Genomic DNA, 22,231 nt, shown 5'->3' on the forward strand with positions numbered 1-22,231 from the left:
TCCTTGAACTGCCCTGTGAACATAAAGTGCCCTAAATTAGATTTTGTGTTAATCACATAAATAACCTTTAACCTCCTGTCTCAGAGGCAAGTTGGCATTTGTCCCAGAGCTATTACTACAGAATAATTTCCTCTTACCTGTCAGCTGCCTACAAAGCAGACTAGTCACTAGCTGGGCAGGGACAGGGAGGGTCCTCCTCCTCTCTGCACGTTCCTGCAGATCTTCTGCAGTCTCTGTCTCTGAGGATCTACCAAGTTCCCACAGTCATTGGGGTTACCCTTAGTTCACCCAGGAAGTAGAGCACGGTGCTCAGTTCCCCTCTGGCCTGGCTGCATAACTAGCAATAAAAGATTGCTGTAGCTTAATTTGATCCCTATTTAAAAAAAAAAGTCATTAGTAATTGCATAGCTTTGCACTGACCTGGGCCTATGGTTTTTCATGCCAATACTTGAATGGACATAAACATGTTAAATGGGTGTAGAAACAAGTAGAATGGGGGGGAATGACGGGGTGACAGGTGTATCTACTGGAGTGGGCCATGTGGACGAAACACCACACTTGAGTCCCATGGCACAGTGAGAATACCTGCACACTTGCCACCACTGGCATAAGAGCCAGACACCAGTACAGATACACTCCAAAGCCAGAGCATGCCAGTAGCTACAGGACAATCACGTGAAATACAAAGATCAGAAAGCTACAGTAATATTGCCCCTCTCTCCCTTCCTCCCTGGTAAAATATTCAGTGAAGGCTACAGGAGAGAGGCAGCAGCAGTAAATATGACACAGTCATGCACACGGTACGTGATTCCCCCACCACCCACGGGGTTTGTCACTCACATATGGGAATGAAAAAAGAAAAGGGCAGCATGTATGGGTGTCTGCTCAGGCTTGAGGTTTTACAAGCCTGTGCAATATGTGAGATAATATGTTGACAGTATTGCAGTAGGGGAAATATGAATGGGTGGATAGAGGAAGCAAGGTGACCATAAAACTCTTATGCACTGGCTCACCTTCAGGCCATGCTTTTTCAGTACAAGGAGTTCTTTGGGAGAGCCGGAGGAGGGTTTGGCAATCACTAAATGAGTGACACGGTGGCTCCTTCACTGCTTTGCACCCTGTCTTTTGCTCTGTCCTGACACTATGCTGCCTGGACAAGTGAGAGTGGAAAGTCAGTGAGTGAGAGCTCTAGTTGATCCCTTTCTGCAACTTCTTCAGGTGGAGCATCCCCCTCTCCTCACTGTCATCTCCTGACACTGGAAAAATTAGCAGTCCTGTGTCATGGATCAAGAAGTCCTGCAGAAAGATGAGGCAAAACCCAAGAGGGGTTTGGACAGCTACACAGTGGCTACTGCTTAAAGTAGATGGTTGCTGCCCTTCTGTTCCTCAGAAGCAGATATTTTGGTGGCTGCCAAAATGACCAGGAATTGCTACTGAAGTACTAATGTCACTCCCTTGCTTCTGAGGCATTGGGATTACTCACTGCCAAGATCAGTGGTGTTTCCATTCTCTGAGGGCCTCCTGACCATGGCTGCTCTGAACTCCTTCCTACAAATGATACCAGTGGAATAATGTGAATATTGCTCTTCCTTCTAGAGCCTGCAGCCACCATTATCCCTTTCCATCACCATGGGCCAAGGGGCGTTCCCTCAGGGTACTTCACTCAGTTCCCAGTCCTCCCACTCTCCACTTGCTCTGCTCCTTTCCTATATAAGCAACTGTTTGTAAAACACTGACTGTGATTTAGCAGGAGACTACTTTTCTGGTGGTCTTGCAAGCTCTCAAATCAGTGCCCTAGCATCAGAGGCGGAAGGGTTTTTATAGAGGAAACTTGTTAGCATCAGAGAGGAAAGAAGGACAATAACCTATTTGAGTCTGAGAAAACTGGGGCAATTGGGGACTCGTCTGCCAAAGCCTTTTCACTTCACAGTCATTGCCAGGACATGTCAGACCAACTATTCAGTGCTACTGCAGTCCCAGCAAGGATCTGGGACACAGAGCAGCTGCAACATCATGGTACCTGAGCAATTGAGCACCATTTTATCCAGGTTTTGCTGGATTTGCAAGAATTTACAAGAATCTGCAAGAAAATTTGCAAATTTTCTGCAGTCTCTGAAGTTTCTTGTTTGGTAGGAGACAGTGATGGCTCCTTCCCCCTTGCCAGTGCCAGCTTTTGCTGGACCTAAGGAGTGGACTTGTCACTTGAGATCTCCGAGCCTGTCCACCCCTGCAGGGCTCAGTCTTTGTGCAAGTGGACTGGAATTTTGGAGCAGTTGCAAACACATTTCTGGCATTCTTGCAGTACGGGGGCCACCACATTCAGAGGATGCCAGGTCATGCTGCTGCTACATTTCATATCAAAAACAAAGTGTTGTTGCTTTGGTACTTACCTTTCACTCAGGAAAGACCTGACTCCCGCAACCGGTGCGTTCAGCCCGAGATGCACCTGCCTGCAGCTCTCTTGCCGGCAGCATGAGTGCTCTGGCAGGCTGACTCAGCTCCTGGATGGTCAGATGTGACTGGGAAGTACAGAACAGCATCCTCTGGGACATCTTGCATGTGGAATGAACACGTGCTCACTTCCTGTCCTCCTTCCTTTCTTTTCCACCCCTCTGAATCTTTCACACCACAATACTCCATACCCTACTGCACCCAGCACATGGCACATGGCTGTACACACATCCCACACTCTGTTTCTGCCCAGGCACCCCGTCTGAATGCCCACGTGGACAGCACATCCCATGACTCTCCAGCAGTCACCTGTGCTTTGTAGATTAAAAGGCTGGTATGAAGGTAAAAGGCTGATATGAAAGTAATCCTGTTCCCCACGAAAGGTCTCAGTGAAGGACATTAGCAGAGACCTAGGGAGCCCCTCCAAGTGCTGGGCCAGGCGAGGGGGTGACGGGGACAGGATCACAAGAGCAGTGCATTGCTCTGGAACCAACACCAGACATGGGTCACAGATATCAGCTGGAGCTAACAAAATTGGATATCCCCACCTGTGCAAAGTGTCTCCTTCTTCCAGCATCAATGCACCAGAGTGATGCCTCCTACTCACTTCTCATGGACTGGTTGCAAAACAGTTCATAAAACTTTCTAGCTCCTTGGGCAGCAAAGAAAGGGACCCACAAATCAGCATCTGCAAGTGCAGAAGGAAGGAACGGAGGGAGGGAGGAAGAGCAAATATCCGAACTGTGACTTTTGTTGTCTCTGCAAAAGACTTTTTTTTTTCTACTTCTCTTATTTCCTTGGAAAAAAAAAAAAGACCTTTTTTTTCTAATTTTCTTCTTTCCTTGTAAAAAATAAAAGCAGGCAGCACAACACTTCCTGTCAAGTTTTGACCCAACTGCTTTGTGCAACAGTACTGAAGAAAGGGAAGTTTAAGGTGGTTTTAAACTCGCCCAGTACAACCATTACTAATCCTGTACCGGGGTACAGTCCCCCCATTCCTCTCCCCTGACAAACCTTCCTGATTAGTTTCTGTCTTCACACTCAGGCTGACTTCTGCACCCTAATCTCCAAACAGTGACCTCATTGCCTTGTTCAACTGGTGAGAAACTACAGTAAAATGGGAGAGGTAAACAAAGGGGGGGAACTAATGGCCAGAAGATTTAGGAGGTAGGAATCTGCTCCTTGCCGTCCTGCTTCCATTGTGTGCCTGAGCTTGAGAAAGTGCAAGCTGAGCCTCGACAAGGTCTTTTCTGTGACGGTTCCTCTGGAAACTCACTCCAGTCTTCCAGATGGTGACTTGGGACAACCAGCCTGCATATTATATACCCACTAGTACTAGACCCAGGGTTCTAGTCACTGCTTGTTACTGCTACAAATTCCATATAGCATCAGAATTCACCCACCTTCTGCAGCAGGAGCTCTTCATTCCCAGGCCAACCGTCTCACCAAAATATAAATACTAAAACCAAATGCCTGTATTGTCACAGAGCTGAATCTGTGTCTGCTCTGTGCAGCCAGCAGTGTGCCCACCGCTAGCTGAGCTGTAGTTCATGTTCATGCTGATTAGAGAAACAGCAGTAACAGCACTCTGCCTACAAGGAGTATGTTCAATACCATTACACAATGCAACCTTCAATATCCTCCTTTGGTACATGTTTCAAAGTGTCACCCCGTTCCTGACCCTGACAGATACCTCCAGGTCCTGGGCAGCAGCAGCTCTACTCACACTGAGTGAGTTGAGTTGAAGACATTAGTCTTTCCAGACACTCAGTAAACACCTTTGTGTCCTTTTTCTTTAGAGGAAGGGGTCTTGCTGAGCTCACCCTGAAATATATCACCCTGGACAAAAGGGCTGAAAGGTTAAGGAGCTCCAGGGGGTGGATCAGGAGGGAGCTGGGGGCCAGGCACCGGCCAGAACCAAAGCTATAAAGGCAGAGAGGGGCAAGGGACCGCATTCAACACGGATGCTGCATGTCCTGCCTCACCTCCCACAAGCCCTGGGATAAGAAGAAGATGCAGGGGCTCCAGTCATGGCCTTGCTCGTTTTTCCTCCTCTTGGTTCTGCTCTCTGCCAGCGTTCAGACTGTGTCCTTACCAGGACAGAGGCTACAGGTAGGAGGGACTGGGAGAGAGCTGAGGGAGGTTTCAGAAGTGGAGTGACAATTTGGGGAAGTTGTTTTTGAACTTCAAATGAGTGGTGGTCCCAAATTTCAACTACTGGAGGCTGCTGTCTATTCTCACTGCTCCCTCCCCTTCAGTCCAGCAGCCTCAGCTCTAGGGTGACTTTATAACCCAGCTCCTAAAGAGCATCAGCATTTCAAGATGGGAAACACATAAAAGCTTTTTAGTGCTCTGCAGAGGATTTTAACCCATCTAACCCTGCTCTGTGTCAGCAACGACCAGAAATCACAGGTGTACCTCTCATCATGTTCATTGCCTGGTTCTGACGTTTCAGAGAGAAGATGTATCCTATTTGGCCAGGATTTTTGCTCCTAAGCTCATTATTGCCCCTCAGTAGACGCTCTTTAAGGCCAAGAGCCGCAGTCAGGATGCCAGCTAAAGGCTTCTTCACTTGAGTAAATCTTTTATCCTCAGTAGTTTCAGCAATAATATTTTTGGCTTTCAAATCTACACAGCTCCCTCTTACCCAAACCCTAGCCTGAGCCCCAAAACCTTGCCTTCACATAACCCTGGGAAAGCTCCAGGGAAGTTGTCAGGACATGAACTAAAATCATAAGACTGATCCTGGTATGACTCACCACTTTCACTCCTCGCTGAAGATGCCCGTGTCCGCTTCAGTTAACTCGCTACCGCAAAGAGCTGCACAAAGGCATCTTCAGCCTTAGCTCAGCATCCATGTGAGAGACAGATGTGGAACGGTTACCATAGGCTGCTTCCTAGGGCAGCCAAGCCGTGCCTCTACTGCGCCCAATGCACCCCTCAACCCTTGTCTGCAGGCTTCCAGCAGTGCTGGGGGGGTACAATCAGCAAAGATGATCTAGAGGATTCCTGACAGATGGGGAGTCCCCCTTCCTCACACCTGCTGTGCTCCTGCCTCTCCCTCTTACCAGCAATTTGAGACAGGTCCATCCTTCCCACCAGCCTTCTGGAAAAAATGAAATGCCACACAGCAGCCTGAACACGCAGAGGTGCTCAGCATCCACAAGAGGAGCAAGGACCGAAGCCTGTTACCTTCCAAATCCAGGACTGGGAGGGAGGTGTATGGCTTGACAAGAGCAGGGCAATCTGCATGCAGGTGGAGGCTCACAGCAGGTGCCTGCTTGCTGTTTTCAACAGCAAAGTAATTTCAGACAGCAAGAGCTCATGATCTAGCCCTTCCCTCTGTCTGGATGCAATGTCACAGGCATAGTGCTGTGTGCAGGCATCACTTTAGGTCCTGCCTGACCCCTAAGGAGGGTGCGGGCAGTGGAGTACAAGGGGGTACAAAGCTTATAGCCAGGAGCAAAGGGATCTCTGCTCTCACCCCCCTCTTCCTTCTGTTTATCCCAGATGCTCCTTTCACGGTTGCTGCCCCTGGAGCCCGAGTCCACACTGGCCGAAGAGGACACAAAGGAGGGGTCCAGCTTTGGGCCTCAGTTGGTCTCCTCCACCCTCCCCTTCCTCCCATCTGGGGCTAGAGCTGCCCGTTCTTCTCTCTGGCGCAAGACCCTCGCCAGTCGCAAGTGGGCATTGCCTGGAGATTGGGCCTGGAAGGCCATGCCCAGGGGCTGCTTTGGGCTGAAACTGGACCGCATCGGGACCTTCAGTGGTTTGGGGTGTTAGATTTGGAGGGGCTCTGAGGTGAGAGGGCCAGCAGTGAGGGGGCTCGAACAAGCGGGCAGGGACAAAGTTAAGGGGAGACTTGAACGCACAGATAGCGAGCAGATGGGGGCAGCGGGGCAGGCTGTGGGGCCACCACCTGCCAGCAGCCAGGGCCAGGGCCGGGACCAGGGACCCCCCGCGCTGACGGGGCTGTGCTGGGGCCCGTCCGGGGCGGGAGCAGGCGGGCGGGACGCCGCTGGGCGGCTCAACAGCCCCGCTTCTCCACAGCCAGGGGCACCTAGGCTCGGGAACCGGCACGGCGCACCGCTGGACGAAGCCCCGAAGCTCCCGCCCCGAAGGAGCGCGGCGGCGGCTGCGGGGAAGCGGCGCGGCGGTACCGGGAGGAGCTGCCCAGCTCCGCAGCTGCTCCCCTCGGCCGCTGGACCCCCGGCTACGCCGGCAGCCCTCTCCCCTCCTCCCCGCGCCTGAGGACTCGCTGATTAAACACGCTGTACTGTTTGCCGCGTCCGAGCTCGGCGGTGGCCGCCCCCCGGCCGCGGGGCGGGCGGGAGGCGGTGGCAGAGCGGGGCCCGCGCCCCCAGCCCCACGCGCGGGTCCACACCGGGCTGTGCCGCCGCCGCCGCCATTCCGCGTGGGGCGGGCGGCACGCGCGGCTGCGGCGCGGTGCTGCCGGGGGGGGGCGGTACACGGGTGAGGGATCGACCGGGCACCGGGGTAAAAGGGCCGCGTTGGCTCATGCCGGCCGCACTCTGCCCCCGCCAGAGCAAACACAGGGGCCTCCTGTTTGCGCTGAAGCTTCCACCGGGGAGCCTCCCTCGGTGGGCTGCGGCTGGGGCACCACGGACCCCGGCGCGCGTTCGCAGCCCCGCTGCTGTACCACGAGAGCCATCATCATCCTCTGGCCTTTAAGGAAAGGTTGTAACCTCAGCTGGGTCTAAACTTAGCCGCAAGCACCTCGGCAGTACCGGGAATAGCAGTGGTATAAGGAGAGTTGGGTTACGTTTGAGCTGTGTGACCCCTCTCTGCCCCCCACCCCAGTACCTGCGTCGTTCCCCCAGCCCGCTCCCCCCTCTTCATCATCAAAGACCTGCTCAACCGAGCAGCCAAAGGGACGTTCCTCCTTCCACCTCCCCCCCCCGCCCCTCCGCCAATCCAGATTTCCATCCTTTACAATCACCGGAATCCTTTAGAATCACAGACTCTGAGTTGGAAGAGACCACACTGTTCCCACACCTTCCTCCTGGATGGAGGGGATTTGGGCGTGATGTGGGCGTTGTACCTAACGCGGGTTTGTCCTGCCGCCCGTGCCCCGCACCGAGCCGGGAGATGCAGCCCGGCAGGACTCCGAGAGGGAGCCCGGAATGGGGGGCGGGGAGCTGGGCAGCGGCCATGCCAGGAACCCTTCCTCCTCGCAGGCAGCCGGGGAAGGCGGGCCGAGGCGGCAGACGAGCAGGATTTCCGCCGTCACGTCCCGCGGGCAGCGGCACCAGTGCCGCAGTGCCTCATTAAGATGGTGCTCACGCCGCAACCCGGCCGGGGCCCCTCCAGGACACGCCTGGATAAACCCACCCGGGGAGGGTCCCAGGCGGGGGGCGAGAGAGCTCCCAACCAACACCTGCAGCTTCCCAGCGCCGGGGGAATGGGAGATGCAAAGGGGCTGCTCCCTCGGGGTGTCCCCAGCATCCCTGCAGCCGTTTTCCCCTTGCTACCACAGAATTATAGAATGTTAAGGGGTCGGAATAGACCTTAAAGATCATCTAGTCCCAGTCCCCCTGCCATGGCCAAGGACACCTCCCACTAGACCGAGTTGCTCAAGGCCTTATCCAATGTGGCTTTGAGCACTTCCAGAGTTGAGGCATCCACGACCTCCCTGGGCAACCCCTTCCAGCGTCTCACCACCCTCACAGCAAAAAAGTTAATGCTAATATCCAACCTAAATTTCCCGTCTTTCAATTTGTACCCGTTACTCCCTGTTCTATCACTACAGTTCCTATCAGAGAGTCCCTTCCCGGCTTCTCTGTAGGTCCCCTTCAGATACTGGATAATATTCCATGCAGGAGGGCGCAGGCTGCAGCCGAGGGTTGGGGGGTGCCTGCCCTTTGTTACCAGGTGAAAGCAGCGTACGCCATCCCCCGGGGCAGCAGCGAGCCTGGCGGGGGCAGCCCATCACCGGGAGGGGACGGGGCGGGGGGGGCCCTCCCCGCCTCCTCGGGCAGGGGCGCAGCCGCCCGTTCTCGCCCTGGGGGCACCTCCCCGCAAAGACCAGGCCATCTCTCACCACCGCCATCCCTGGGGCGGGAGGAGGGTGAGTGCCGAGCCCCGCGGACCCGCCGTTCCCGGCGTGGGGCCTTTGTTGCCGGGGGGCGGCGGGGCGGGGGCCACGGGGGGGGTCCGGCAGCCGCACCCGCAGCGCCAGCGCACGTAGCCCGGCCCGGCCCCGCGCTTCCATTGGGCGGCGGCGCGGCGGGGCGGGCCCCAGCCCTGCCCTTCCGTGCCTATAAAGGGCGGCGGAGCGGGGCTGCGCCACCTCTTCACTGCGCGCTCGGCGGTTTGGAGGCAGCAGGTAACGGGCGGGGGCGGCGGGAGATGCGCGGAGTGAGAGAGTGGCGGTGGGGGGTGGGCGTGTGAGGTTTCCCCCTCCCCACATATACACACACCGCCCACTGGCGGGGGGGCGGCAGCCGGCGGCAGCCCCCGGGCGGAGCGGGGCCGCGTGGCGCCGGGGCCCGCGGGCACAAAGGCGGCGCGGCGCGGCGCAAAATGGCGGGGGTGGCATGAGGGGGGAGATGGGGACGTGGGGGTGCGGGATGATTACCTGAGGAGGAGAAGGAGGAGATGGGGGCGGGTAGTTGTCGCAGGCTGTGGGGAGCAAGGGGGAGGAGGGGAGGGATGATGGCCCGGGGCGGGGGGATGATCGCCCGGGTGGGGGCGGGCTCGGAGCGCGGGTACCCCCTCGCCCACCCCCCTCGCGCCCCCTCAGCGAGGGGCGAGACGCTAACGGTGCCCGGGGCGCGCGCGGCCGCGGGGGGCGGTTGGGGCCGGTTCCCCTCAGCCCCTCAACGGCGGTTTCTGCCCGCAGGAACATCCCGAAGAAGCAAAGATGGTGAAAGTCGGAGTCAACGGGTGAGTGCCGGGGTCAGTGGGGTGCGGAGGGAGTGGGGATGGGGGGGGGCAAGGTCGCCTCAAGGGCGCGGTGGAGGATTGGGGGGGGGGGCGGTTTGAGCCCTGCCGGTCCCCGCTCTGCCCCACCGGTCCCCGCTCTGCCGTCGTCCCCCGGGGCAAAGCGGTACCTGCTGAGTCACTTCCCTGCAGATTCGGGGTGACTCACCCCGGAAGGCGATGCCGCTGCTTGGTTGCCCCAATTTCCCCCCACGCATCCCCGGGGATCCCCGCAGCCTCCCACCGAAAAGTCGCCCGGTGGATCGTGTGTCGGTGACCGTCCCGGGGATGTGACCTTCTCGTGTGGGGCCGAGGAGTAACTGGATCCCCGGGGCATCAGTAAATTTAGCACTTGACCTTTCCGGGGTGGGGGTCGCTCTTAATCTTTAACTAGGGTGCCTTGGCCTTTGGACAGGCTACAGGGCTCCCTCCTGCCCTGGTGGGCAGGGAGGAGCGGATGATTCCGAGGGAAGGCTGCCAAGGACTGCCTGCCGTGCTCAGCCCAGTAGGTTCCCTGTTGTGCCTTCACACCCGTGTCCTTCTCTCTCTCCAGATTTGGCCGCATCGGCCGCCTGGTCACCCGGGCTGCCGTCCTTTCTGGCAAAGTCCAAGTGGTGGCCATCAACGATCCTTTCATTGATCTGAACTACATGGTGAGTTGCCTTGCAGTGCCCCCTCTGGGCCTTTCTAAGTAGGGCTTCTCTAGATCTGTTCTAGTAGCTTCCCAGGAAAAACGAGTGTTACAGGAGGATGGCAGCCCAGGTACCTGACCTTCCTCTCTCTCTCTCTTAGGTTTACATGTTCAAATATGACTCTACTCATGGTCACTTCAAGGGCACTGTCAAGGCTGAGAATGGCAAACTTGTGATTAACGGGAATGCTATCACCATCTTCCAGGAGTAAGTAATCTCTTTCCCTCTCACCCCTCTGGAGCATGGAAGTGTGTGTCTCATGGAGCAGCTCTTACAGTTCTATCCCTCCTCAGGCGTGACCCCAGCAACATCAAGTGGGGAGATGCTGGTGCTGAATATGTTGTGGAGTCCACCGGTGTCTTCACCACCATGGATAAGGCCGGGGTAAGTATGCCACAGTGGCACATGAGAGAAGGGATATACAACCACTTTTGCCTGTGGGGCACGTTACCACGTACAGAATTGCTCAAGATGAGGCTGTAAGGGAGAAGAGGTGGTGAAGAAGCAAGCTTGGAGGGATCTTGAGTTATCTAATGTCTTACCTCTTCCTCTCCAGGCTCACCTGAAGGGTGGCGCCAAGCGTGTTATCATCTCTGCCCCCTCAGCTGATGCTCCCATGTTTGTGATGGGTGTCAACCATGAGAAGTACGACAAGTCTCTGAAAATTGTCAGGTAAGGAGAGAGGAAGATGTTTTCTGGCCTGGAGCTCTCACCAGCTGCGTGGGGCCTCCTCTCACCTCTGGCTGATGTGCCTTTTTCTCTCTACCCCAGCAATGCTTCATGCACTACTAACTGCCTGGCGCCCTTGGCCAAGGTCATCCATGACAACTTTGGCATCGTGGAGGGTCTTATGGTAGGTCTGCAGCTTGGTGCTGAGAACTCAGGGTGCCCTATCCACAGGTCCCCTCATATGAGAGGGAAAGCATCAGTAACTCCTTGTGTCCCCTGGGATGCTGTTTCTGGAGAGTATTGGCTGTGTTCTTACTCCTGTGCTCTTTTCTCAGACCACTGTTCATGCCATCACAGCCACACAGAAGACAGTGGATGGACCCTCTGGGAAGCTGTGGAGGGATGGCAGAGGTGCCGCTCAGAACATTATCCCAGCATCTACTGGAGCTGCTAAGGCTGTGGGAAAAGTCATTCCTGAGCTTAATGGGTGGGTGCCCCTTCTTGGTTATGAGTAGGAGGCAGAATATTCCTAGGGGAGTGGAGGGCTGGCAGAGGGGTCCCAGGTGCTATTTTTTTGCCGACTCACTTCTCTCACAGGAAACTTACTGGAATGGCTTTCCGTGTGCCAACTCCTAATGTCTCTGTTGTGGACCTGACCTGCCGTCTGGAAAAACCAGTAAGTGTTGTGGGCAAGGTCCTAACAACCTTCAGATGGTGCCCCTTCTTCCTCTAAACTCCATCTTGCTCCTGGAATTGCCATCTGTGTACCTGACTTTGTCCCTGAAGACTTGATCTTTGTGAAAATAGCACCTGCTGTGGTGCTCCCATGTGTTTTTCCTCCCTCCCCTGCCCCCAGCAAACATTTTGTGTGAGTTGGGATCTGACCATCTGTCTCTTCTCAGGCCAAGTATGATGACATTAAGCGGGTAGTTAAGGCTGCTGCCGATGGGCCCCTGAAGGGCATCCTGGCATACACAGAGGACCAGGTAAGGAGCTCCCAGTCTCCTGGCCTGTGGTTACTGTCACTTGTCTCATTTTTGACTGGCAGCAGCTTTGCTGGGATCTTGGGTAGCTGTGTGTTAAAATTTCCCTCTGTTTCAGGTTGTCTCCTGTGACTTCAATGGTGACAGCCATTCCTCCACCTTTGATGCGGGTGCTGGCATTGCACTGAACGACCATTTTGTCAAGCTGGTTTCCTGGTAGGTGCAGCCTTGGTGAGGGCTGGCACAGGCAGGTTACAGAGTTGGGTCCTGTTGGTCACTGCTGGCATTCCAGGGGGATACACAGACCTGTGTGGAGTACGGTTGGCTCCAGCTTGTAACAGTCTTGATGGAGTGAGATTGTTTCTTAGCTGAAACAACTATAGCGTTCTCTTTCCCCTCTTGGACACGTGGGTGGGATGCTCATTGCTTTCTTTACTGGAAGTGGATGGGAAGCTGCCTGGATCAGTTGTGTAGGATGGGGCAAGGGAGCTAGAAGAATTGGAAGAAGAGATGCAAGGAATGGGTCAGCCCTGACAGCACTTATTTTCTGTCCCCAGGTATGATAACGAGTATGGATACAGCAACCGTGTTGTGGACTTGATGGTCCACATGGCATCCAAGGAGTGAGCCGAGCACACAAGCCCCCCTGCTGCCTAGGGAAGCAGGATTCTCCCTTGTTGGAGCCCCTGCCCTTCTTCACCACCGCTTAGCTCTGCATTCTGCAGTGAGAGGCCAGTTCTGTTCCCTTGTCTCCCCCACTCCTCCAACTTCTCCCCGAGCCTGGGGGAGGTGGAGAGGCTGATAGAAACTGATCTGTTTGTGTACCACCTTACATCAATAAAAGTTATCACCATCTGAAATGTCTTTTCTGTCTGTCAGTGGAAATAGAAGGGGGGGTGTAATGAGCAGGTGCAGGTGCCTGTGTGGCACAGTCTCTGCTGCATGTGGCTGATGTGTGCAGCCTGGTGAGCTGCTTATTCCACATGGGAGAGGCAAGGTTCCTGCCTGTGAGCCAAAATAAGGTGTGGTGCAAGGCTGTGCTCTCAAGACTGCCTTGTGGTAGAAAGGAGCTCTGTGAGTCCATCCACCTTCTGCCTCTGGATTTGCATGTCTGATGGGCGTATGCAGGATAAAGTACTGAGCAAGGTGACTTTGTGCTTGGTTTGGTAAAGGGGCACAAGAAAAAGAAATCAATTCTCCTTCCCTTGCCTTAGTAGGGGACAAGGAAAATACTTCCTGGTGTTACAAGGAAGATATTTCATCTGCTTTTACCTTTTAAAATGAACTGGCTTTGCCTGAGAGGAAATGGCTGCCTTGGGACGTGTCGGAGGCCAGTGTCAGCATGGTGGTGGCTAGTCTTAATTCTGGCTTAATTCTGTGCGTAAGGAGGGGCAGTTGCAGTTAAGCTGCTGAGCAGCAAATCTCTGCAAGGTGAGTGTCAGCCCTCTGATTCCCTGTGTTACCTCTGGAAGCAGGAACACTGCCGAGCAGGGACGGAGCCTTCCGCGACCTGTGAGTGCTAGGACAGATAAGCGATGCGCTGCACAAAATCACGTGGCCCTCCATTTTTAGCAACTTAATTTAACATCTCGGGGCTGATGTGTTGTTCTCTCTTTGGCAGGCAGGGTTGGAGCTGTTGTGCGGACCCCGCTTTAGATCCTGATCTGGATGCAGCAAGGACTTAGCTGGAGGACTTAAAACTCCCAGGATCAAGGTATGCTGGACATAGTTTCCTGGAGCCGCTTATCTCCAGTGGTTGAGCTGCGTAAAAATTAAATGTTTGCTGGACTAGAGGGCCATGACTCAAAGTTATGTTGCAAAGAGAAAAAAGTTAAATAACCTGCCTCTGGATAAGAACTGGGACTCTGAGCAGATCATTAGCCCTGGGACAGCAGGAATACCTGGCTTACCCCACAAATGGCCCTGTGGAAGCTTTAGGTAACTCTGGAGTTAAATGGGAGCTGCCTGATGCTGGGCTCGCTGGAGGCAGCCCTCCCACGGAGCTGGGTTTCTGCTGAGGAGAGGTGTAGCCTGCAGACCTGTCAAGCTTACAAATGAGTCTTGGGTTGGTCCCATCCTGTCCTTGATTGCTGTGCTTGGGTGCTTGGAATGGCTGTGCTGTGTGCATATTTGTGTGTGTGCCAGTCAGCGCCTTGCTTGATAATCTGGAAGCGCAGAGAGGCTACTGAAACACCTCGCGGGGGGGGAGGGATGGATATGCCTGTTTTCCCATGTAAAACAAAAATATTTTGAACAGGGTTAAAAGGTGGAACATTACTAAGAGTAACCTTTTTTTTCTCTAAAAAGCCTTATGTTTCCTAAGGAAGATAAGGGTGCCTGAAAATTCACATAGAGCAAAGAATTCTTGTTATTTAACAAGAGTGAGCTCTATCCAACCTGAGATCAAATTGCTGTGGGAATGAGCAAATTCATATAACCTGGGGGATGGGGTGCAGGGAGGAGTATGTGCTCTCAAACAACAATTGCTGGGAATGTCTTGAATACAGGTTCACTGTGTTTTAAAATACTATTTCAACTAGTTTACAATCTTGCTTGAAATTCCTAGAAAAATGATAAAAGTATTCAGGCAAGGCGCAAGCCAGGAATCACAGTCTTTAAAACACGGTTGGTCTTGTATGGGAACAGGGAGAACGAGTGTGGCAAACAAGTCGTGCAGCTTTTGGACTGCCTGGAGGGCTTGGTTTCCTCTCTCATATAACCTCCCTGAAAAGCACAGCACTTCTCCAGAATCCTCATTTTGCATCCAGACACTGTGCCTACAGCTGGCACCACAGCAAGGCCCCTCCGGGCAGATGGAAAAACTGGCTCAGTGGCCAGCCTGTCTGAGAACTGCAACACTGACCTAAAAAAACTAAATTTTTTTTTTTTTTTAGTCAGTCTGAAAAACTGACATATTACTGTGAATGGCATTGGGATAAAGGTGGGAGATCTGCTGTGGCAGCTGCTTCTGTCTCTGGAGAAGAGTTTTTTCCAAAGTAGGGGAGCTCTAGGTTTGTTCTTACAGCTTTTCTAGGGAGAACTGATAGAAATGCTTGGTGTAGCAAGGCAGGTGCTCAGGCAAACATAAGGAGGCTCTTGTTCAGCAAAGGAGTGAAAAGTGATCACACCACTTTGCTGGGACAAACCAACTCCGAAAGCAGCTGTGATAAGCCATAATCTATCCTGATTTGTGAACACCTTGCAAGGGGAAGGCATAGAAGGACACAGATCCTGGCTGAAGGCTTGACTGCCTTCCTGGACAGGCTAGGCACTGTGCTGGGCTATCATGGGAGAGGGATGGACCTGGGATCCAGGTTCACTCCTTTGCAGGGCTGTGCTGACAGAAAGCTCTCTGATGGGCAGCCAACCATTTCTAGGGGTGCTAAGCTGTAACTTTTATTTTCAGTTTTAGGACAGCTAATGGTAATTAGCAGTGGTGTTACGGGAAAATTTAGTTTTATGGCAACTTTGAACATTTAGAGAAATTATTTTATACTTCATTAGCATTTGCACGGGCTACCACACATGCATTACTTCCCCAAGAAAGGGCTAGTTGTCCTCAGACCACCTTCTTGAGATGTCAGCATGAAACCCCAGCATTAAGGAAGATGCCATGTAGTGAAAATCAGCTTGAGCAGATGTGTAAACTAATTAAGCTCACTTGAAAAATCACAACAAAATGTAACAAAATGGCGAATGCGTAAGCACAGTAAAAAAAAGATCTTGGACCTTTTAAACATACTCTGTCCATTACTGAAGTAAATCAGTCTTAGAGCAAAGCAACTGACAAGATCAATGCAAGGAAGAGGAGATATAGATCTCCGATGGAAAGACTATGACACAAGGCATATATTGAACAGTGAAAGAAGACACCTTAAACAATAATGTTCCAAACTCCTTCATAACAAATGCCATTCACAAAATGCAGGTTCATGACATAAACTCAGGGTATGCAAATACCCCTTGTGGGCTCCAGCAGTACTCACAGAATGCAGGCATTTCATCAAAAACAGGCTGCCTACCTTTGAGCAATCGTACTGTCTGCACACTGCAAAAACAAATAATTTGTTACGTACTCTTCTGAGCTGAATGCAATCTCTTACTCTAGGACAGCTGACTTACCTCCATATATTACCTTGCTATAGAAGTGTCATCTTCTCAAGGGAGTTATTCTCAATTAAATGTTCCTAGAAGGAACAGTAGTGCTAGGTTATACTTTACTGCATAAAATTTGAAAAGGCAGCCATCAAAAAGCGAAGCTGTAGTCAAATGAAAATAAAAGAAAATAACAGAAAAACTCATAAATACTAGAGAATGAAGCTTAAGAACCTAAAGAAAAAAAAAGGCAGATTTTTCAGGAGACTGTGACAAATAGAAAATATGAAAACCTCGTTCAATGCATCTTGGAGGCAAGAAAGCTGCCAAAAAGCCATAAGATGGTGTGGGAGTGATTAGGGAAGCTTAGGGCCATGACAGAAAAGTAAAGTTGATGTTTTGCCATCAGAGGAGCTTTGGGGTATTGCCAGACAAGAGATTTTCCTCGGCACTGATGAGATGAAGCTGCAATTGCAAACCAAAGCATCAGGACTTGAGAACACGTATCTGTGACACTAAAGGGCAGCACAGTACCAAGTGCCAGACTTGGATGGTCTCTAGCATGAAATGGATGTACAGGTAACTGTGCTGTAAGTAATTCACCACTCACCTCAACCCCCCACATGATGAAAAGCCACAGGATTTATGAAAAAACAGGCTGGCAAAACCTTTCAAACGACAGCCCTAGCACAGGGAAAATCACCTTCTGCAGGTTTTAAACTAGCAGCAAGGCTGGTGGCGACAGAGAGAAGGTATGAGTGTCCAGCATCTGAGGACATCTGCCCCACCATTCAGCACCTTCAGAACAATTTGGAGCATGGGGTACCAAGGTCTGTTGATTATGCAAAATGATCCAAAACGCTGAATACTGAGTCAGCCTGTGGAAAGGTGCAGAAGGATCTTGGGACCGAGTGACTGGGTTATTAAAATGGTAGGTGAAATTCAAGGTTGCTAAATGAGAAATAATACATGTAGTGGGGGGAGGGGACACGACTCTTAACGTTGTGGGTCTCAAAGCCTTTCTTTAACATTGCCCAAACCTCCACCAAACAAGCGAGCAACCTTTCTTGACCTTGCCCTGAGTCCTGGGACAGAAAAAAAAAAGTGGTTTGTAATCTCCAGCTTTTTAGTTGCCAAGTTGGATAGTGGTTTAGGTGCTGGACCCAAATTTCAGATGGCCTCCAGCTTCCCATCTCCTCAGACTCCTAGTATGCCTTTATCAGCCTGACTAAACTGCCCTATAGAATGTCATCGTGCACTGACTTTAGGCACTGTGCAAAAATGCTCACTGGTCTTTTTCTTAAGGAGCAAAATAACTAAACTTTCCACTCTTGAAACATATTTTTTTCCAGTCTGGAATCACAGTTAGGAGTCTTTGCTCTATCTATTCCAGTTTCTGATGCAAAGCAGGACAAAGCACACCGATGTCACATGTGGATAAAAGATGTTTAAAAATGCCATCTGCTTCAGTGCCTGGCTGAGAACTTGCACAAGGTTGTGAATCCTGCTCCCTAAGTCTTTCCAACTTTCCCGTTGTCACAAGGAAGGTTAGTCACCAATATTTCTTGCTCATAGATGTATGTATGCGTGGCTGTATGTGTATGGCAACAGAATGTATTTTGACTCTATTCAAAACCACACTGTAATGCCTCTTGGCATTTTTGAGTGAGATATTTATTCTTTTAAAGAGCCTATCATTTCTAGATATCAAGAATGGTCTCAGTTTTGTCTGTCAATTCCTTGTCCTTCTATAAATGTGTGTAGATCTTTTTTCCATTCCTTCGCGATGTCTCCCCTCCTCCCCCCTCCACTGTTTTTTCATTGGCTTTTGGACGTGGCCTGTCAGACTAATCACTGACGTCATTTGTTCACCCATCCACCCAGGCTTTTCTTTAAATGTCTTCCCCAGTGCACTTAAAAACTGACCTCAGCAAACCATGGATTTCAGCAGCCACTGCTTTTTTCTCACCGTGGGGGTTACTGTGCTTTGCAAAACACCGTTTGCAGGAACACAGTGATGGCTCCACACTTTATTTTCTGCATCACTCGCTCCATCTCCCCAGGCAGCCTCAGGCTTTGAGCAGTGGCTTGTTCATCACTAGAGCACCCCACGCACCTCTCCACATTAGCGTGCTCTAGGTCATCTGTGCCTGGAAATGTAGCAGTGTTCATTTGGAGAAGATCCTGTCAAGGATCTTCCTTATTTGCTAATGGCCTGAAAAGTGCTTCATCATTTCCTTCTGACCACATTCTCCTCTTTTCATAGACCAAACAGACTTATCTGGTGAGTACTTCTCTTTTTTTGCCTTGTTTTGATTTTTCCCCCCCAATTTCAGCCAAGAAGAAAATATTACTGTTAGGATTGATTTTTCTTTAAATATAAATAGAACAACTTGTTAGTGTCCTTAGACATCCAGCTATTGTTATTTTTTTCTGAGGTGATGTGAGTAGCTGAAGACCTTTTTATACAGCTGAATTATTCACCTACCCACAGTTGCTGTAGTTGTTATGACGTTTATTTTTGTTAATTTGGGTCAGGCTTTATAATTAGTTTTATTAGTTATTCTTATTTCTAAGTACCTTTGTCACAAGGCCACTTATTCCAGGAAGCAGTTCACTGAAAGCTAGCTTCTCATGTGTACTAAATCACAGCTTTTTGAAAAGCTGGAAAAACTCTGCTCTTTTCAAAGATCTCTCACTCCTTTCACTCAAAGAAAAAGCTACACAACACCATGCAGTTCTCTGCTGACATTTTTGTCCTGGCTGATATCTCAGTTTGTTTCTTGGTTGATGCCTTGTCCTTAGGCAACCATCAACCTTAACCCAATTTTCATCTGTCATGAGGACATCTAAAATCATTGCCTTACTTGGACATGCCATCATTTGTAAACTGATGAGAAACTCTCCCTGGCACAGCATATTCTTTGCTATCCCCAGCCAAAGTCTCCCATGACAATGTAATTTTCCTTTTCACACAAAGCAGAGACATTAAATGTTTTTTGGAGGGATTCAGGAGTATATAAAAGACCCTTCAATGCCTTGATGAAATTGTGTCAGAGCATGTTACTTGGCTATCAGCTCTAGAGTGAATGTGATTTTTTAACACAGCTTGTAAACCCAATTCACAATTGCTCTTGCCTATTTGCCTGTTACCCAAATGGGTTAGACTGAGCTAGCAGTTCTACCATGTGATTGTGAACATTAAAAATATCAATTAACTACATTTCCTCCTACCCTGAGAATTCCTGTTTCCTCTTGCACTTTGCCCAGATGCAGTCTGCTGTTGGGAGCTGAAAATGTTGCCTCTTCCCATCTGTGGTGATATTGGTCCAGCTTGATCACGATGCCTTTTGATGGCCGCTTGAGCTCCTTTTCCATAGTGTTACCTTAGTACCCAGCTCTTACATCTGCTCTCCAAGCTATGACATCTATATCCCCCCCACCAGAGGACCTACTGCATCCTCTCCTTGCTCTGTCTCAAGGGAAAGTGAAAAAATTTTAAAAATTCACATTCAAAACTTTCCTCACATTCTCATACATCCATTGGAAGATTAAGCTACAATTGGGCTTCCCTAAAGCTGCCTGCAGTCCTTCCAGTTCTCCATGCTCTCTTACTATCACTCCCAGCATTAATCACCATGTGTAGGGGCTTGCCAGACATTTTCAGGAGCCTGTCCATGCATCATCCAGGTGGATCTCCAACGAGGCAGCACTCCACCGTATTCTGCATTAATTCTGACTTCTCCTCTTGAAAGGAGGTTTCTTACCTGTAGCCAGAGTATTTCATATACTTGATCATCACGTGCAAGTTCTGGGACACCCTGTGCCACAGGTACCTGAGACAGCAACAACCATAAACGTATAAAGAGTATGGCCAAAAGTACAAGGCTTAGGAAAGTCCATCTCCCAGCTCAGATCTAGAAACAAGAAAAACTTTCTATGAAGCTTTGACCTCTCCTGACTCTTGGCTAAGAAACAAGATGAACAGGTTAGCAGGGAATCAAAAGTTGTTCTGGGGAAGGCAGTCAGCATCACATTTAGGTCCATCTAAGGAATCCCGATATGAGGAAAAGCTAATTCACACAAAGGCAAGTCGTGCAGGACAAGTGACAAAGCACCCTCAGCAGAAGGGTGCCAGGTGGAAAATACAGGACCTTAACTGACTCAACAGACAAGTCAGACTCTTTCAGTGATATGATCTAAAATAGATCAGATCCAGGAATGAGTGAAGGGATGGCGCAGGCTCACTTAACACAGGGAAGAAGATCTGGGCTACTAAGTGGTTAGGTTGACTGAACCCTCTCTAAAGCCAGTAAGAACCATCCCACACTCATGCAGTGAGGCACAAGGAAAGCGATGCTCCCCACCTTCTGTGTGGGAAATTCTGCTAGTATTCATCAAGAAACTCAGTGGGCCTGGTCAGAATCCCAGAATAGGTAAGGCTGGAAGGGACTACAGTGAATCATCTGGTCCAACCTCCCTGCTCAAGCAGGGTCATCCCTGGCACATGGCACAGGATTGCACCCAGATGGTTCCTGAATATCTTCAGTGAGGAAGACTCTACAACTTCTCTGGGCAACCTGTTCCAGTGCTTAGTCACCTGCACAGTAAAGTTCTTCTTTCGTTCAAGTGGAACTTCCTGTGTTCCAGTTTCTGCCCCTTGCCTCTTCTCCTATTGCTTGGCATCACCAAACAGAGCCTGGCTCCTTCCTCTTGACACCCTCCCTTCAGATACTTGTACACATCGATGAGGTCCCCTCTCAGTTGGCTCTTCTTGAAGCTGAACAGGCCCAGCTCCCTCAGCCTTTCCTCGTGAGCTGCTTCCTCACCTCATGATCTTTGTTGCCCTCCACTGGACCTGTCCAGGAGCTCCATATCTCTCTTGCACTGATAAGACCAGAACTGAACACAGCCCTCCAGCTGCACCTTGCTAGGGCTGAGTACAGGGGCAGGATCACCTCACTCGACCTGCTGACAATGTTCTTCCTAATGCACCCCAGGATATCATTGTCCTGCTTGGCCACAAGGACACACTGCTGCCTCGTGGACAGCTTGTCCACCAGATTTCCAGGGCCTTCTCCACAGAACTGCTTTCCAGAAAGTTGGCCCCCAGCCTGTACTGGGGAGTAACGTGGAGTTATTACTCTCCTGGTGCAGGACCCTGCATTTGCCTTTGTTGAATTTCAGATGGTTCCTCTCTGCCCAACCCTCCAGCCTGTTGAAGTCCTCCTCCCAGCTATGTCTTCAGTGAACTTGCTGAGGAGGCCCCATTTACCGTTTGTTGTTAATGGATTTGAAGAAGCCCTTCTTACTGTCCTTCACATCCTTGGCCAAATTTAGTTCCAGATGGGCCTTGGCCTTTCTCATCTCATTTCTACACACTCTGACAACATCCCTATATTTGTTCCAAGTAGCCTTTTCCTGATTCCACCTCCTGCGTATCTACTGCTTGTGCTTGAGTAGTGACAGGAGTTCCTTGTTCATCAGCAGTTCTCTTGCCACTTTTACTCGATTTCTTGCTCATGGGGATGCACCGTGCTTGGGCCTGGAGGAAGCAGTGCTTGAATACTGACCAGCTAAATTGGAAACCTTTTCTGTGAAGGGCCCATTCCCATAGGATTCTTCCAAGGAGGTTCCTGAAGAGGCTAAAATTAGCTCAGAGCCACCCTGAAGATTGTGTGTCCAAAGACCATCGCTCACCTTTCAGATGCATCCTAGGGGACATCACCAGGGAAAGGGTAGGGGAGGTGACTCTAATGCCACAGGATCAGAAATGCATCCAGCAGGGAGCCACAGCTCACTTCTGGAGCATGCCTGGCACTGCCTGCTGAAGGCCCTTGCTAGGAGACTGATCTCAGCATGGGGAGCATGGAGTGCAGAGAACTGCACCTCTCACTCCAGCTCGAAGGCTGATTGTGTCCCTCAGCTCCTCATGGAGGCAGGAATGCTCAAAAGTGGGTTTGTCCCAGCCCAGGGACAGCATTTACCTCAAAGGAGGGGTTTTGTGCCACTCCTGCAGCTGATATAAAAGTTGTGCCTGTCCTCACCTAGACACAGCAGTCCAAATGTTGGGGAGGGAGAAGCCAGAGTAAGCACTAGCATATTTCCAGACTGCCCAAGTAAGTCTCCGCCAACATGGACTTCTGAGGGGTCGGGAAGCTGATGAACCAGTCTGTGTAAATGTTCAGTGGGAGGACCTCATTGCCAATCCAGAGACTCAATCCTAAAAGGATAGTCTTGGACAAATGTTCATGGAGGTCACCAGTCAGCAGCCACAGCCCCAAGCTGGATGTTGACAGAAGGACTGCCCGGATGCATCCTGCTATGGAATCCCATTCAGTCCATACTTGGGCATTAAACATTCACATTAATGCATGGACACCAAGTGAGACAGGAATT

General features: G+C 51.1%; 2 protein-coding genes across 2 annotated transcripts; both read left to right on the plus strand.

Moving 5' to 3' along the window:
* Positions 1-4,464: 4,464 nt before the first annotated feature.
* LOC113992773 (C-type natriuretic peptide 2-like) lies at positions 4,465-6,393 on the plus strand. Its single transcript, XM_027730418.2, has 2 exons — positions 4,465-4,563; positions 5,962-6,393. Exons 1-2 carry the CDS (start codon positions 4,465-4,467, stop codon positions 6,232-6,234), a joined length of 372 nt encoding a protein of 123 aa, XP_027586219.2. The 3' UTR covers positions 6,235-6,393.
* A 2,369-nt stretch (positions 6,394-8,762) lies between these two features.
* Positions 8,763-12,597, plus strand: GAPDH (glyceraldehyde-3-phosphate dehydrogenase). The gene is made up of 12 exons (XM_027730415.2): positions 8,763-8,797; positions 9,314-9,357; positions 9,947-10,046; positions 10,186-10,292; positions 10,379-10,469; positions 10,642-10,757; positions 10,857-10,938; positions 11,090-11,241; positions 11,352-11,430; positions 11,657-11,740; positions 11,856-11,953; positions 12,295-12,597. The coding sequence occupies exons 2-12, from the start codon at positions 9,335-9,337 to the stop codon at positions 12,362-12,364; spliced, it is 1,002 nt and encodes a 333-aa protein (XP_027586216.1). The 5' UTR covers positions 8,763-8,797; positions 9,314-9,334; the 3' UTR covers positions 12,365-12,597.
* Positions 12,598-22,231: the final 9,634 nt, after the last annotated feature.

The sequence above is a fragment of the Pipra filicauda genome, unplaced genomic scaffold (assembly GCF_003945595.2).
Source record: "Pipra filicauda isolate LSUMZ 115617 unplaced genomic scaffold, ASM394559v2 scaffold69_size3009148_pilon, whole genome shotgun sequence".
In the NCBI taxonomy this organism is placed as follows: Eukaryota; Metazoa; Chordata; class Aves; order Passeriformes; family Pipridae; genus Pipra; species Pipra filicauda.

Bases quoted from the DNA above. Each gene is read 5' to 3' on its own strand.
- LOC113992773 (XM_027730418.2), top strand. From the start codon at position 4,465: ATGCAGGGGCTCCAGTCATGGCCTTGCTCGTTTTTCCTCCTCTTGGTT. The intron at 4,564-5,961 runs GTAGGAGGGACT...TGTTTATCCCAG, and splicing joins TACCAGGACAGAGGCTACAG to ATGCTCCTTTCACGGTTGCT.
- GAPDH (XM_027730415.2), top strand. From the start codon at position 9,335: ATGGTGAAAGTCGGAGTCAACGG. The intron at 10,758-10,856 runs GTAAGGAGAGAG...TCTCTACCCCAG, and splicing joins AAGTCTCTGAAAATTGTCAG to CAATGCTTCATGCACTACTA. The intron at 11,242-11,351 runs GTGGGTGCCCCT...CTTCTCTCACAG, and splicing joins GTCATTCCTGAGCTTAATGG to GAAACTTACTGGAATGGCTT.